The 16,166-nt window shown below is 33.1% G+C and overlaps 2 protein-coding genes and 1 long non-coding RNA gene across 9 annotated transcripts; 2 read left to right on the top strand and 1 right to left on the bottom strand.

Annotated features, from left to right (window-relative positions):
• The first annotated feature begins 216 nt into the window (after nucleotides 1–216).
• Nucleotides 217–1,365, top strand: LOC148199358 (uncharacterized). The gene has a single exon (XM_088112634.1). It carries the CDS (start codon nucleotides 217–219, stop codon nucleotides 1,363–1,365), a length of 1,149 nt encoding a protein of 382 aa, XP_087968760.1.
• A 5,555-nt stretch (nucleotides 1,366–6,920) lies between these two features.
• On the top strand, nucleotides 6,921–7,889 carry LOC148199357 (uncharacterized). The gene has a single exon (XM_088114724.1). The coding sequence runs from the start codon at nucleotides 7,129–7,131 to the stop codon at nucleotides 7,819–7,821; it is 693 nt and encodes a 230-aa protein (XP_087970850.1). The 5' UTR covers nucleotides 6,921–7,128; the 3' UTR covers nucleotides 7,822–7,889.
• A 572-nt stretch (nucleotides 7,890–8,461) lies between these two features.
• LOC148199356 (uncharacterized) lies at nucleotides 8,462–13,746 on the bottom strand. Of its 7 annotated transcripts, XR_015785719.1 has the most exons (9): nucleotides 13,592–13,741; nucleotides 13,379–13,517; nucleotides 13,210–13,299; nucleotides 12,020–12,165; nucleotides 11,208–11,311; nucleotides 10,657–10,735; nucleotides 9,229–9,313; nucleotides 9,062–9,132; nucleotides 8,462–8,779 (listed from the first exon to the last, which is right to left on the bottom strand). It is a non-coding gene; the product is annotated as an uncharacterized LOC148199356 (long non-coding RNA). The 7 variants fall into 7 exon arrangements; XR_015785724.1 differs by having other exon boundaries at nucleotides 9,062–9,146; nucleotides 13,379–13,746; XR_015785721.1 differs by having other exon boundaries at nucleotides 10,657–10,738; nucleotides 13,379–13,745.
• Between the last annotated feature and the right edge of the window lie 2,420 nt (nucleotides 13,747–16,166).

Here is a 16,166-nt window from a genome sequence, read left to right as displayed (position 1 = left end):
CGGGTGGTCAATGTTAGAATGTTTTGGTTACTTTGTAGTTATGTTTTGCATTCAAACTATTAGATGTTTCCTTCATCCATGTTGAATATTGAAGTAAAGGTTATGGTTATGGAATAATGATTTGTCTTTAATTGTTGTTATTATTAATATTCTTTAATTTGTTATCACTTAACTTGTGCATGTTTTTATGTATGGTTTTGTTGAAGAAATTGTTAAATGGCCTCATCATCAAGCAAAAGGCCTAGAAAAAATCGTAAGGGAAAGGAATCTGTGACTCAGCCAGAAGATGCAGTCGATGTCAGACGATCTATTGCAGAACAATTAGATCAGCGTCTTTTCTTCACTCATACCCATCAGATGGAAAATTACGCAGCTGATTTCTACACAAGAAATATTGTTCTGCCAAAAATAATGAATTTCGAATCATTTGCCGATTCCAACTTATTTTTTACTCAGCATCTGTTGTTTCAAGGAGTGGTTGAATTTATTTCGTTGCAAGCACCCTTTTATCCGGATTTGATCAAAGTTTTTTATTCAAATCTGAACATTTCTTGTAATGGATATTTGGTCACTGAGGTCAACAAGACAAGAATTAGATTGAAACCTGCTGATTGGTTGAAAGTTGCTAATCTGAAGTATCAGGGCAAAAAGTTGTGTTATTCAACTATCCCACACGACTTTCCCTATGATCGGGACATGGCATTAGCTACTATGGTTAGACCAGAAATGCAGGGTGAACGTGTAAAAACAGTTGGATCTTTAAATATTGATGATAGACTTCTGCATTATGTTATTGTGCACATGTTGACTCCACGACCTGCAAATTTTGCAAGGGTATTGCAGGAGGATATCTTTATGATATGGGTGCTTAAAAATAATATAGCTATCAATTGGCCTTATCACATCATGCAACATATGCTTAAATGCAAGGCCGGTGACACACCCCTTCCGTACGGTGTCCTTATCACCCAAATCATGCAATATTGTGGAGTGAATGTTGATGCCGATGCCACCACTCATATTGGGACCAGACATCATTTTTCAATTCATTCATTAAAGAGGTTGAATATTGCTAATGTCAACGGTGTTTGGCAACACGATGTCGGCGATGATGAAGAAGAAGAGCAACCACACCATCATGCCAACCCTGTGGAACCTCCTCCACATCTTTCAAATCCTAATATGATGACTCAAATGTGGGAGGGGGTTCAAGACTTGCAACACAGAATGCAGGGTATGGAACAAATGCAGGTGCGAGTTCAGCATATTGAAGATAACTTGACAAACTTATCTCTCGACATGAACCGACAATTTGCTGACCTCAATCAAAATGTTAACTTAATTCTTCGTCATTTACATGATTAAGTTGCTTACTTTTCGGTGCGTGTATTACATGACCTTATTTTTGTACTTGACTTATGTGCTTCATTGCTTACAAATCTCACTGAAGCAATTTCATCACGATCTATTCCAAATATATTTATATGTTATTACGTTCGTTGTTTTTATATTATGTTATGTAAAACTATAACTGTTTTTAATTATCGCCTTTATTAAAAATTAATAAATCTCAGTTCATTACAAATAAATTCATACTACTCGGAACTAAATTATATTCAAAACAAATACTACATTTTAATAATAATTCATTTTACTAAATTATAATTCAATTAATTTTTATAAATTATTTTAAATAATTATTTTAAGTTTTTTTCTATTAATAAACATTTTTACAAATTAATATAACATAAACAAATATCATTTTATATCACCTAAATACTTAGGGGCATTTTGGTAATCTTAAATTTTAATCAATTAAACAAATTTTTTAAAACTGTCACATCAATCAAATTCTACACTAATTTTCACAAACTTTACCCCTAAATTCACTCTCAATCACCTTCAAATCCACTCAAATAAACACAAAAAAATTACCCTCAAATCCCTTCAAATCCATTCAATCACTCTCCCCCAAATCATCTCCCCCAATCAACCCAAGTGAACATACCCTTAAGGGTGACCAATTCACAGTAATAATCAATAAAATCAACAAAAATAATTGATAAAATATTAATAATCGATTATAAATAAAAGCCGATTAAAGAAGAAACAAATCATGAATACTCTAATCGAAGGAATCACATTGTTAATAAACTTGCGAGTCAAAGCCACGATAATCTCTTCGAAACCAAGAAGGTAAAAAAATGTGAGATTAAAAGAAAAATACTAGTAAACTTTGTATTCTAACTTAAGTATTGGATCAGTGAAGATAATATTTAATTGATTAAGTTTTTTTTACCTCCAACAAGTTTCATACAATGCATACAATCTAAATCTTCTATTTTCTAAGGAGTTCGGACACCAGGATTCATAACTAATACAAGGTATTGCAACCCGAATAAAATAAAAAATAATGTATTTTTTTATTTATAATGGTAATTCAGGATTCAAATAATAAAGAAAAAGATTGTTTGACATTAATTTTTAGTTTCGAAAATTCATATTTTATTTATTGTATTTTTGAATTATTTGAAAAAAATACAAGAAGACGAGAATGGTCATACGGACAAAAGAAAAGGTAAAAGAAAAAAGGAAAATTTTCATTGTTGTTTTATATATTTATTATTATTTTAAAAAATTATGTATATATGAAAAAGTAGGATGCCAAATAATAAAAGGGAGGAGGTATAAAAAATTAAAACAAATGTTGCAAAAAATAGAAGAGAAATCCAAAACTTTCAAAAAGTAAGAAAATAAATTTGGTATATGTGTAAAATATGGGGTGTAAAAGTAAAGGTTTAAAAATGACATAAAAAGGAATGGAGGTGCGAGAGTAAATAAATGGGTGCAAGAGGCAAACCTAGTGATAATAACGTGAGGGTGCTACTTGTAAATCATGGGGATGCAACGAGGAAACTACGCGAAAACAAAACAAAGAGCTTGCAAGAATAGTAAAATAAGTGCTGCAGTTAGCAATTAATACGCGGTGCCAACACCACCACCCTATACTTCCTCCACCTCCCCACATTATTTTAAATACAATTATATCCTTAAGTTAAAAAGATTTTTACTTTTATTCTATTTTAAATAATTTGAAACCCTAATTTTACTTTCCCAGCACCCACCCACGGAACTCTCTTCCCCTTTCCCCATTTTCGTTTCACCTCCCCACCTCCCACACTTCCATTCCTTTTTCTTCCCAGTTTTTTTTTTGTTTGAAAGCTTTCATTCCCGCCATGGTGTGAAAGAGCGTCGCCACCGTGGTGTGGAGGAACATCGAGGAGCGTCTAGAGCATCAACCAGCGTGAGGAAGTATACAGGTGACATCTTCAACATATGTCAACATCCGTTTTTCCTTAAACGGATGTTGACATCCGTTGAAGGATGTCACTTCTGTTTAAAGGTTACGCTTTTTATTTTAGGGATTTATTTCAAGGTTTATTCGAATACGAGGAAGCACTCCACGTACTGCACCACGAGAGTGATACTGCACCACGAGAGGAAGACTGCTTGATAATTCTTTCCACCACCACCAACCTTTGCAACTTGTAGTATCTCACAACGACGAAAGAAAGAGAGGAAGAAATATAATCTTAAAATGAAAGAAAAGTATTTTACTCATCTACGGGACTAGAATAGGTTATTAGTGAAATAGGTTCTGAATGAGTAAAATTAAAAAATAATAACCCTAAAAATCAAATTTTACTGAGGGATAAAATAGTAAAGGAAAGGTGGAGGGAGAAAGGTGTGGTGGTGGAGGGATAACTCCCACTCATTGAATTCCGAGAAAAATCATTGGGCTTTTCGTTCACGCTTTCTTTCTTCTGAAAACGTGATTGTCATTGGTTGTGTATATGTGTAAGTTAGTGTTGGAATTGAAGGATGGGACAGAATAGAATTCATGGAGGCTGGGAGGTTGATGATGATAGTAATGGAGAGTTGTTATCTGTGTGTCAATGATTGTGAAAACCTGTTGAAGAGGGAATGGGAAGCATGGAGGGGATGAAGATTTGTAATGGCGTGGGTGATGATGTAGTGTTTGTGGAGAATAGGAAGAAGATGAAGACGAGGTGTCGCTATTAGAGATGGCCAAAAAATTTGTGGGAATATTTGTGGATAAAATTCATGACAGATAATTGATATATGTAGATATTTATTACCTGTAGATTGCGGGTAGCGGATATTTTAATACTCGTGCGAGTATTATACTATTCGTATTTATGGATATCTGCTATCTGTAAAATATAAAAATAAAAATTTAATTTATATTTTATTAAGTTAAATTTAATTAAAATTAAAATTAATTTATATTTTATAGGGTTAAATTTAATTGAAATGAAATTTTAATTTATATTTAATTTAATTTACATTATATTTTATATATTTTTTATAATTTTATTATATTTTATTTTAATAATTTATAAAAATATATTTTTTAAATATTTACGAGTATCTGTATGTATACACGGGTATTCGCGGGTTTTAAAATATTTATGGATATTTTTTAAATGGATATCCGTGTAGGTAGTGAATAAGTAACGGACAAATTTTCTTTTTGGATCGAGTTGCAGGTAGACACTATTCGTGTCCAAGCTGACCTGTTATCATCCTTAGTGGCTACTATGTGTGAGGCGTGGAGGATGAAAAACAAGGTGGTGAAAAACAAGGTGGTGTAGGTAACTTCTTGGACTTGTTAGCCATTAGGATGTAAGAAGAAAAAGAAGAAGGTGTGGATAATAAAAATATGGGTTGGGTTAAGATCAATGTGTGACAACAGAAATTTGGGTGGAGTGAATAGGACCCAAAACTTTAACAAATCTTCTTTTAGGAACTCATAAAGGGTGTTTCGTCTTGCATTCCATGTTTTTTTTCTATACCTACAAACTTTTTTTTTTCTATTTTACCATCTTAGTAATAACAAAATGGGAGAAAACTAATCGAACCAGTTAATTCTTTTATTAAGGACTGTAGTGTCGGATTTTAGAATCCAGATTCGAAAATCATAGAAAGCATATCAAATTCACAGAAAGCATAATTCGAAAATTTAATGACCACACACAATTTCTCATAATGAATTTTAAAATCATACACACAAACGAAACTGAATTTGAAAATCCGTAAACATATAACTTCATATAATTGAATTTCGAAATCCAGTACACATACAAATAAAACTGGATTCTAAAATTTAGTGAATATACAAAACTCACATAATTAGATTTTTAAATCCAATATACACAAATAGATCGAGATTTTAAAATCTGATAAATATACAACTTTACATAATGGGATTTCAAAATCTGGTACATAAAAAATAAAATCGGATTGCAAAATATGGTAACCACACACAAATATACTATTGGATATCAAAATTTGTTGTTTAAAATTTTTGATGTTAGTTTAGGATCTGGTTATTGTCAATAGTGGTTATAATTTGTGTGTGGATTAGGGAGGGGCGCTGAAAGGTCTCAAGTTTGAATCCCCTTAGACCAAAAAGGCCACTTTGTGCATTAGTTCACGTGTCTAGGTGGAAAAGAAGAGGGTGTTGCTTTGTCTTTTCATAGCCTTCCCTTTTTGTATTTATTTTTCGTTGCAAGTTTTTGAAGAGAAAAGTGGGTTGATTTTATTTATTTTATTGCTTTTGCATGAATTATATATTAATTGTGCTTCATAACTTTAGGCTACTTTTCATTCATTCCTTTGTTTTTGTTGTTAATGTAAGGGAGGAAAACCTAGGAAAATAATAGGGTATACGATGGGCACATAAGTTTGTTAAATGATAATGCTTATATGTTCTTGTAATGCTTATGTCTTATGTGTTGGGTTGTATGAAGGAGAGGGTTAACCATTGCATGTGTAGAAATTTGAGGTTACTGTGAATGATGCAATATTTCGATTCATTTGGATGTTGTGAATATAAGTTTATCCTCGTATGCATGGTCAAAACATTGCTCTATTAATGTTGTGGTTTATTTCTTTTCTTTCACTTGTCAATGGTATACTTGGGGCACATTCATACACTCTCTGATCAAGAGGGTGATGGGTGTAGGGCTTGGGAGTTTCTCTTCCTATTAGTGGAAAAGAAGGTTTAGTGGATGAAAAATGAAAAGAGAAAGGCATGAGAGAGTGTGAGCGTGTGTACGTGAATAATTAGAAGAAGAGGATGAGGGAGTAAGTTGAAACCAAAGCAAAGAAAGAAAAAAGTGAGAGATTAGTGGGGTACATGGAGGTTACGTAAATGAAGAAAAAAAGAAGAGAAGGAAAGTGAGGATTGTGTTTGTACATAAGTTAGAGAGAGAAGAGGAGAATGAAATAGGTTTTAATGGGTAATAGTGAAAAAGAAAAGTGAGGGAAAGGGTGTGTGGTAGGTAACGTGAAAGTGGGTGAAATTGGGAGAGAGAGAAGAAGAATTAAGTGTGTTGTTTTGATTTGGATTGAATAAAAGATTATGTGAGAGAGTGATTTATGTAAATGTAATAAGAGAGAGTAAGAAATATGTGTTTTCGGTTTAAGTAGAAAAAAAAGAAGGAAAAGTGAGAAAGAGAGAGTAATCTTATGTAAAACATTGGAGAGAAAGAAAGAAGTTGGTTTTAAAAGTAAAAGGAGAAAGAAGAATTAAGTGTGATTTTGATTGAAAAACAAATATGGAAGAAAGAAAGGGGGTTTAATGTCTCCGTAGGTCCCTATTTTGGTCATGAATTTCAAATAGGTCCTCTTTCTTTTGGACGTATCAATTGAGTCCTTGTTTTTGTAAAATTGAATCAATTAGAGGTCTGCCGTTAAATTGGACAAACGGCCGTAACACTATTGGTTACGTGGCATGGTCAGTGTAATTACTAAGCAGACGTGGCGTTTAAAAGAATTTTTGTATTAAATAAAGAAGAAGGAACAAAAGTATAATCAGTTTTGGGTAAGGGTATACTAGGAAATAAAAATAAAAATCTTTGGTTTTTCCCCCAAAGCCTTCACCACCATACTGACCACCTATTATTTTTCTCTTCTCCAAAACCCTAATCCATACGTCGTTGTTTTCTCGGAGTGCTCCATAGGATAGGTACTTGTGGACCTGCTTCTTTGTTTGCTGTTTTCTGAGAAGAATTGAATTGAATTAAATTTTAGCAGAGGAGTATGGAGAATGTGTGTGATGTTAATCACTTGGATGTTGATGTTCTTTTGCCTCCTCGTAAGCCTCTTCTTGCTGGATTGAAAAAACAGAGCTCGGATGGTGATGCTACAACATCTCCATCGCGGGTTGTTGCTTCTTGTGCTACAGTTTCCAAGGTTGTGTCCTCTTCACCCTCTTCCTATTCCGTTGAATTTGAAGTCAGGCTTAAGAATTTGCTGAGTTCTCATCCCACTAACCCTAACCTTACCCCTGAGGAGGTCGTGGAGGCTTCGAAGGCTGAAGCAATGGCTACGGTGAAAGTTGCAAAGGCTGCTAGAGCTGTAGCTGAGGTAAAGGCCGAGATTGCCGCAAAAGCAGTTGCAGCTGCCAAGAGAGCTTTGGATTTGATTGCCTCTTTCTCCGAAGAGGAAATGGGTAGCAAGGAAAGAAATCCGAAGAAGAACAAGCTCAAGAAGCATCTCCCAGTTCATTTCTTGTACAAAAAGTACCAACAAATTGAAAATTGTGGGACGGATGAAGAATTGGCCCGGAAGTTGCATCGGGCTATGAACAATTCTCCAAGAATCTCAAAGAATTCTCCAAATTCAGACTCAAGTGGCAGGAAATACAAAAAACCCAAGAACTTTTCGAGCTTTGAAAATCCAGAACCTGAGCTAGCAAAAATAAAACCAAAGATTTTTATTTTTATTTCCTAGTATACCCTTACCCAAAACTGATTATACTTCTGTACCTTCTTCTTTATTTAATACAAAAATTCTTTTAAATGTCACGTCTGCTTAGTAACTGCACTGACCATGCCACGTAACCCATACTGTTACGGCCGTTTGTCCAATCACTACAAGAAAAAAGTGTATTATATACAGCAAAAATCCGTATATAAGACCCAAAATCCGTATATAATACTTGTTTATATACGGATTATATACGGACAAAAATCCGTATATAATACCGTCGTAGCTAGGTTTATATACGGATTTATCCGTATATAAATTATATACGGAAATTATATACGGATTTATCCGTATATAAATTATATACGGAAATTATATACGGATTTATCCGTATATAATTTATATACGGATAAATCCGTATATAATTTCCGTATATAATTTATATACGGATAAATCCGTATATAATTTCCGTACATAAATTATATACGGATAAATCCGTATATAATTTTCGTATATAAATTATATACGGATAAATCCGTATATAATGGTTTAAGAAGAGCTAAATAAATGCCCTGTATATAGCAGTTATGCAGGTACTATAAGCTTTCCTTCTTGGTAACATAATCTATTTCAACAACTTAAAGAATAGAAGAAAAAAATCAAGCAACCTCAAAGAAAAGTGAGACAAATTATAAGATAATATATTCATATGTACAATAATCATATAAACTATATACCATGAAGCTTCAAATTCAAGTGCACAAGTCTCATTACTATAGTGCATGTGCAAAATCTTAACTACACTGGCCAATTCTTAAGCAATCAACTTTGCAACAAAGGAGTTACAAGTTTTCAGAACAACAAAAAACATTAATTAGCAAATATAAGCTCAATCATTAAATAAGAGGATATCCTAGTACCATAAATGCAACCAAAAATGCACTGCAAGGTGGATGGGAAATTGTTTTCTGCTGCAATTGACCTGCAGAATATAAACATCAATCTTTTAACTGTTTACAACTATTGATAGTACATATAACTTCACAAAAATGCCAACTAATAAGAGTAAATTTCAATGTGCAGATTAGAAAAGCTACCCTTCAAAGTAGACTATAAGCTTAAGCGATTAAAGGAACTCGTGGTCAATAAATTTTTGTGAGTGGAAATTGACAAGCTATATAGACAGCACAACTTGCACAATCTAAAGTTAAATATCCACATGGTTAAGAGAGAGGAAAAAAAATAGCACATATTGTTTCCTTACTAATTCACCACTCAGATTCATGTAAGTCCGAGGAGGCTTTGCAAGGAAGACAAGAACTTCACCAACAAAACCTGCAACAAACCAACTTGCAAAAAAAATTTATCAATACAATAAACATAGACAGAAAAATAGAAAATAGAAATATCTAAGCAAGGCAGCGGGCAAACCTTTTCCGAAAATGGCTTTGGAATAGGAAGTGTTCATAGGAATCCCCTAAGATTCAGCAAATGCATCAATCATCTCAAAGCCCACCTAGACAATCATCAAATCAAACTTGTATTTCAGATTTAGCCATTTGTTCAAGAGGATTTATTTTTTCCTATTTAGCTATTGATCTGATCTCTGTTCTTATTTACTTAGCAGTCTTTAGAAACTTATTTTTAAATGTTTTAATGGTTTAATAACAGTTTAACCATTTTGACAGTTTTAAACAAAAAAAAAATGCCAAAAATAAAAGGTGACCAAAGATGAAAGGAAAACAGCTACATTAATAAATACATCACCATATGCTATAAGCTTGTGCAAAACAACCATTGATTAATCTTAAAGAAAAGTACAAACCAGTATATGGACAAAGCAATTGAACATCAAAACTCTGAAACTCAAGCAGAGCAATGTACTATATTTAAAGAAGCATGTAAGTGTATGTATGTTACATGAAAATTCAAAACCATCAATACCTGCCCCTATACTCATTGTATTCATCTTATTCAAAATCAAATCACGTTACTGGATAATTAAAACCAAAGGTTTCTGAAAATGTGAGTAATATTTTTGCAATTATTTTATATTATCATATTATCGTTTCTGTGTATATTCTTTTCCCCGAATAATTTATCATCTAAAACTAAAACTTGTTTATTTTATTCCCATTTTAAAAATATTTTTATGAAATGAAATTGATAGTGTAAATGAGAATTCGTTATCACCAAAGATTATATAGCATGAGCTATAAGGATCTATTACAGTTAACAAGCAAGGAATAACTATACAAAACAAAAAAGAGAAGTTAATTCATGACATCAAATGATTAACATTTAAAATAAACACTACTAGTAAGGTAAGTTTTTTCTCTGCTATTTTTTATTCCAGTAAGCTTCAAAGAAATTGGTCAAAGTGGGAAGTAAGGCATGGTGCATGATGACATGAAAGAATCACTTGTTGAGAAGGCAGCCCATGAGCATCAATATGGAGAGCACGGCCTTGGGAGCACGTGAATGATGGGAATTCATTTGTTTTTTTAATTGAAAAGTGCACATGGGAGGAGACAAAAACACACGGCTGAAAACAATAAGTGGAGGACCCTTTGTGACATGGAAAGCACTATATTATTGGAGAAATGAGAGACTTGATACGTGAAAGAAGAAGGGGGCAGTGTGGAATTAATGGAAAGGAAATGACCTCTTTTCTTGGCTGAAACAAAGTACATGATGACAAGGAAGCCACCCACATATAGGACAGACCAAGGAAGAAAGTGGAGAGCACATAGTTAATCACAATGAAAAACAAATAAGTAAAAGTAAATAATTAGCATGCATGGGTTTTACTGTTACAAAGTTAAGCATAAAAAAAAGATAGTTATGGGAACTGTCAACCTTCTTGGCCTTGTTGGTGGCTTCCTTGCTGATGCCAAACTTGGGAGATACCTCACTGTTGCCATATCTGCAACCATAGCTGCTGTGGTATGTTAAAAGATTTGCATATTTTGATACACTCAATAGTCACTTAACTCATTTCTCTGGCTTTTAACCACACTTAGGCAACCAATTTTCTCTCTTCCCTTAAGGGAAAGTGGTTTTCAAGTGCAAATTATACAATTAATTTTAAAAGAATGTTCACTATTTACTCTTAACATCTTTCTATCTATACTAGAAGTCAGTAATTAGTTTTCATGTCACTTGTCTTGGACCAGGGAGTGAGTTTGTTATAAAGAGACTGCATGTACCCAAAAAAGCTATATCTTGATCTTTTTTATACCTGACATAAGAAGATATGTATGTGAATTCATCTGATAATACTAGTTGATATTTTAAGTTTCTTCATATTTTAATCTAGTGAGAAATCAAACATTAAATAGAAAAAAAAAACGAATTAAATATGAACCATACATAACTAAAATATAAAATGCTTTAAAGACCATACTTACAAGTCCAATATTGTAGGGATAAGCCTTGGTAGGGAAGTCTTTAACTGTACTCGTGTTATGAGACCAACCATCTGCCCTAGTGCTTCTACAGATGCGACACGAACCTAAAACGAAATAAGTTTAAATAAGACAAAGATCAAAAACAATCAAGTAAAAAAGTCATAAATTATACACTAAAATACTCATTTATGTTCATCAACCACACAAACAGAACATGTTCAGAAACTTAACTTTTATAGATGTATCAGCAAAAAAAGGATCCAGAAAATTATAAAGTGGAGAGACTACTTCCAGGACTTGACGACTTGTCAACTTCTAAGAAAATTCTTAGCCCTCGTTTTTCATTCCTTTGACACTAGTGTTCTAAGTCAATTGATAAGTTAACAACTAATAATCTAAATTGTTCAGAATAAGGCATTAAGAACACGATAAATTATTGTTTATACTTTATAATTTGTCAAAAGGAATAAATGTTTAGAAGTGACACAAGTAGTTTAGAAGATGCAACTCATGTAGATCGAACTTCTTCTCCAATCAATTATGTTCACTATGGTATTGAAGAAGCCAATCAAGCTCAAATAATAGACGACGAGAAAAATAAATAAAAGTAGAGCTTTAAGAATTTATAAATAATCAGTCAATCCATCAAAAAACAAAAAAAAAAAAAAAAAAAAAAAAAATTATCCAACATGAAGAATATGACATGCAAAACAAAGGATCAGAAGCCATTCAAATTCAAAAGGATTTCTGATGGAAAGCACCTCCAGCTTCACACAAGGGAAGATAATGAAAATTCTTTAAACTTTACTTACAGAGAAGGAGTCACATTCATGTAAATGCAAATATTTTATAGGTGGCAAGGATTGATGGCTCCCATTACGTTCAAGTGCTGGACCAGGCCAATTCCGAACTAATTGTGCTTCTTGTTCAAGACCTACATCTGACGGCTTGATTCTCTCTGTAGAAATATTATGTAAGGTTATCAATAAAATATCTGTTAGACATGAAAATTATTCGGCTGCAGGATTAAAGTCATCTAATCTAAGAACTAAGATAGGAAACCATAAAGGTATTAGTAGTAATGTGTTAATTCTGTCTGCACTATAAACCACGCAGGCATGTCTCAAGATGAAGGAAAATAATTGAAGATACACACTTTGAACATACAACTTATGACAAATCCCTCTTTTCCTCACGTCAACTTACAACTTCTCTTTAGCTCCTTCCTCGTTAACGTCTGAATTCTAGCAGTAATCATATGATTTCTCACATGACTCAAATAACAAGTTCGGACACCATAGGCCTAGCCATAAACATTTTCTTTGATAGAAATGTTTTTTAATACCCTCTGTACCAACCAACAATATAAGAATGATGTAAACATAGACAAAGAATAAATTAGCTCTCCTTATTCCTTAATTTTGTTAGTTCCAACTATATATGTAGTAACACTTTTGAAGTTCATAGTGATCATATTGACCAAACTCCAGCTTATGCACTGACTTACTTTAATCATGTGACCACAGTTGGCATCAGTGTGTCTAAAATCATCAACAGGTCCAGCATGTGATGCCTTTTTTTTCGAGTCCCTAGTAAAGTGAATTTCAATTTTGACAACCTTCGTCCAAATCTTCTCTCCAGGCAAATTTGAAACCATTCAATTTCCAGCAAATTATTTGTCCATGTGGAAAATAAATTGGGGGAAGGACAACTTCATTTCAAACCTTGAATCACTTTTTGTTCAACCATCTATTAAATGAAGACTCAGGAATTATGCTTATCTCTCAAAAAAAATTATGTCAACAAGCTTAACATCCAATCCCCCAAAAATCAGACAAGTTATTTTTTTTGGGAAATCATCTTTCAAATTAAAATCAACATAGTCACGGTCACCTTAAGCTTCCTTATCATCTATTAAATCATCTAACAAAGTAAAATCACACAATAAAACAAATCCATCAAATGTGAACTAAACACAAACCCAAGTCTAATGAATTAATACCTGGAAGGTGCAGAAGGCAATTGGAGCTCCACCTTATCTCTTCCAACGGGAACAAACCAACCTAGGGTTTCAAAATTCGGGATTTCCAACCTCCAAAGAAACAAGAACAATAATCGGTCAATGTAACATTATAGATACTATGAAAATGAAGCAAATTTGGATTACTTACCAGATGAAGGTTTCAACTAACCACGGAGGTCGTCCTACAATGTTTGCTGAACGAGATTGTTTCGGCAGGCAACGACGCACAACCACATTAGGGAAAATGCTTCCAAGCCCTTTAGTGTGTTCGATAGAAGAGCCTTTCACTGCGTTCGACAGAGGAGACTTCAAGTTAGCCTTTGAGAGAGGTTCAACGAGGGAGAAGGTTGCAGTAGCATACAGAATAACGCTCCATGAGGGAGAATAAGCCTGAACGAGGGAGAAGGTTGCAGTGAGTGAGGAAGATTAATGACGAGAACGAGGCATACGTACGAGTGGAGAAGAACGAATAGCTAGGGCTCGAGAAGGGGAGAAACTTGGCTCGAGGGAGGGAGGGAGAAAAGTGATACTTCTATATTATTTAGTTTTACTTTTTAATTATTAATTATCTCCATATCCGTATAAAAAATCAGCGGGTAAATATTTTGTCAACTTACGTACGGTCTTACATACGGATCTATCCTTGGAAAAGGTCCCGCTTACACGCACCAATTTTACCCACCGATATTATATACGGATAATCCGTATATAACATTTTACCTCATTATATACGGATTTTTCCGTATGTAAGGCTATTCCACAGATCCGTATATAAAATCCGTATATAACATCCCTATTATATACGGATAAAAATCCGTATATAATAATCTGTATATAATTGCCATTTTTCTTGTAGTGAATTTAACGGCAGACCTCTAATTGATTAAATTTTACAAAAATAAGGACTCAATTGATACGTCAAAAAGAAAGAGGACCTATTTGAAATTCATGACCAAAATAAGGACCTACGGTGACATTAAACCAAAGAAAGGGAAGGCTATGTAAAAGTGAAAGAAATAAAGTTGGAATTTAAGAATTGGGTGGACTCGCGTGGGCCCACCTTGGTGAGAGAAAATGGGTTTTTATTTTTAAAATAATAAGGACCAGTGGATCCCACTGGAAAAGTTGATGGAAAAGGGAGCGTGGTTAGAGAAAAAAAGGGTACATAGAAAAAAAGGTGTTTTTCTTTTATTGTGTGAACTTAGTAATTTTAGGAGAATGAGTAAGAAATTTTGTTTTAGTGGATAGGATTGTGAACTTAGTAATTACAAGGGGTGTCCTAGAAATTTTGATTTAGTGGACAAGAGTGTGAACTTAGTAATTTCATGGGATGCTTAAGTAAAAAGAACTATTTTAAATATTTATTGAAATTTTTGGTTTTTTGTTTAGCCTACGCTTTTAGTTGATTTTATACATTTAGTCGTATGGGGGCGAGACAAAATTGGGTTTTGGGAGCCAGACAAAACTGGGTTTTGGGGGTCAGATGAAACTAGGTTTAGGGGGTAGGCGAGTTGGGCTTTGTGGGTCACATGAAGCCGAGTCTTGGAAGCTTTTGAAATTTTGAAATTTGTAGTTTTCTGAAATGTTTTTCTTTTGTAATTTTGACAAAGATTTGATTTTTGAAAAGACCATTCCCAAAAAGAGGGTCCTGATATTAAGATTGGAGAAACAAGATGTAAAGAACATGGTAGAGTGTTGAAACCCTAACTTAAAAGCGATAAGTTACCTCTTTTGTTTGCTGAGGTTGTAGGTTTTCAACTTTTACATTCTCCTTGCTCTTCCCCCCATAGGACACTGTAGAGTCCAACAACTAGTAAAATAGTGCCACCAACACTACCATAATTAATGTAAAGAACAAACACCATCCTAGTTATTATCTGAATAATATGAAAACTAAAAAGAGATAAATGTGTTTGATTTCTAAAATTTAGGTTAAAGTATCTGAAATTTTTAAAATTTGTTTTAATATCTTTAATCTTAAACTCTTGTTATGCAAATATTAGCAAAATGTTTTAAAAAACTAAACATATAAGTTGTTTGATGAAAAAAAATTAAAATAGAAAAGTCTACAAGAAAGTATGGGTAATCAAACAATATAATTACAGATCAAGGATTAAGCTGGAAATTCTTTCATGTCATAAATAAAAACAGAAAAAAAGTTGTGATAAAATTAAAGTTATTTATATAAAATTAAATAGTTATTTATTTTTTACAATTGTTTTGAGATTGATAGAGTAGCATATGTACCTTCCCAAGTAAAGTGTTTCTTTCCACAATAATGTTGAGAATATTGTTGTGATTATAAGAGCAAGAGGAGTGAACATTGCTGTGAAAACTGGGCCTTTTGTTTCTATTGTGCAGACTTGCAGCCAATTACAAATGTCTGTTACAACTACACCCTGCAAACAAAACACTCTTAGTGATGATTACAAAATCGAATGCAAATTGTAAAGTATAAGAAAAAATAATTAAGCAGTTTGAAAACAAAACAAATACTATATAATATTAATTATTTACTTACCTTTTGTAATTGGGTAAATTTTCTTGTAGAATCTTCTAAGTGATTTAGACTATTTGTTTTAGGCTTAATACCCTATTTTGTTCCCAGTTTCGCTCGACAATGTCAAATTAGTCCATCCTTTAAAACGTGCGTCAATTACGTCCTTACTTAATAAAATTTATATCAATGAAATCCCTTCTGTTAAATCCGTACAAACAGCGTTAATAGAAGAGAGAGAAAAATAATTAACGCCGTTTGTACGGATTTAACGGAAGGGATTTCATTGATATAAATTTTATTAAGTAAGGACGTAATTGACGCACTTTTTAAAGGATGGACTAATTTGACATTGTCGAGCGAAACTGGGGACAAAATAGGGTATTAAACCTTTGTTTTATCATAAAAGATCTAGAAAAACACTGTTTACTTAATTATA

This window comes from Vigna umbellata, chromosome 4 (assembly GCF_029865625.1).
Source record: "Vigna umbellata cultivar VRB3 chromosome 4, Vumbellata_1.0, whole genome shotgun sequence".
Taxonomy (NCBI): domain Eukaryota; kingdom Viridiplantae; phylum Streptophyta; class Magnoliopsida; order Fabales; family Fabaceae; genus Vigna; species Vigna umbellata.
Note: the sequence above shows the minus strand (reverse complement) of the source record. Positions and strands in the feature narration are given on the sequence as shown.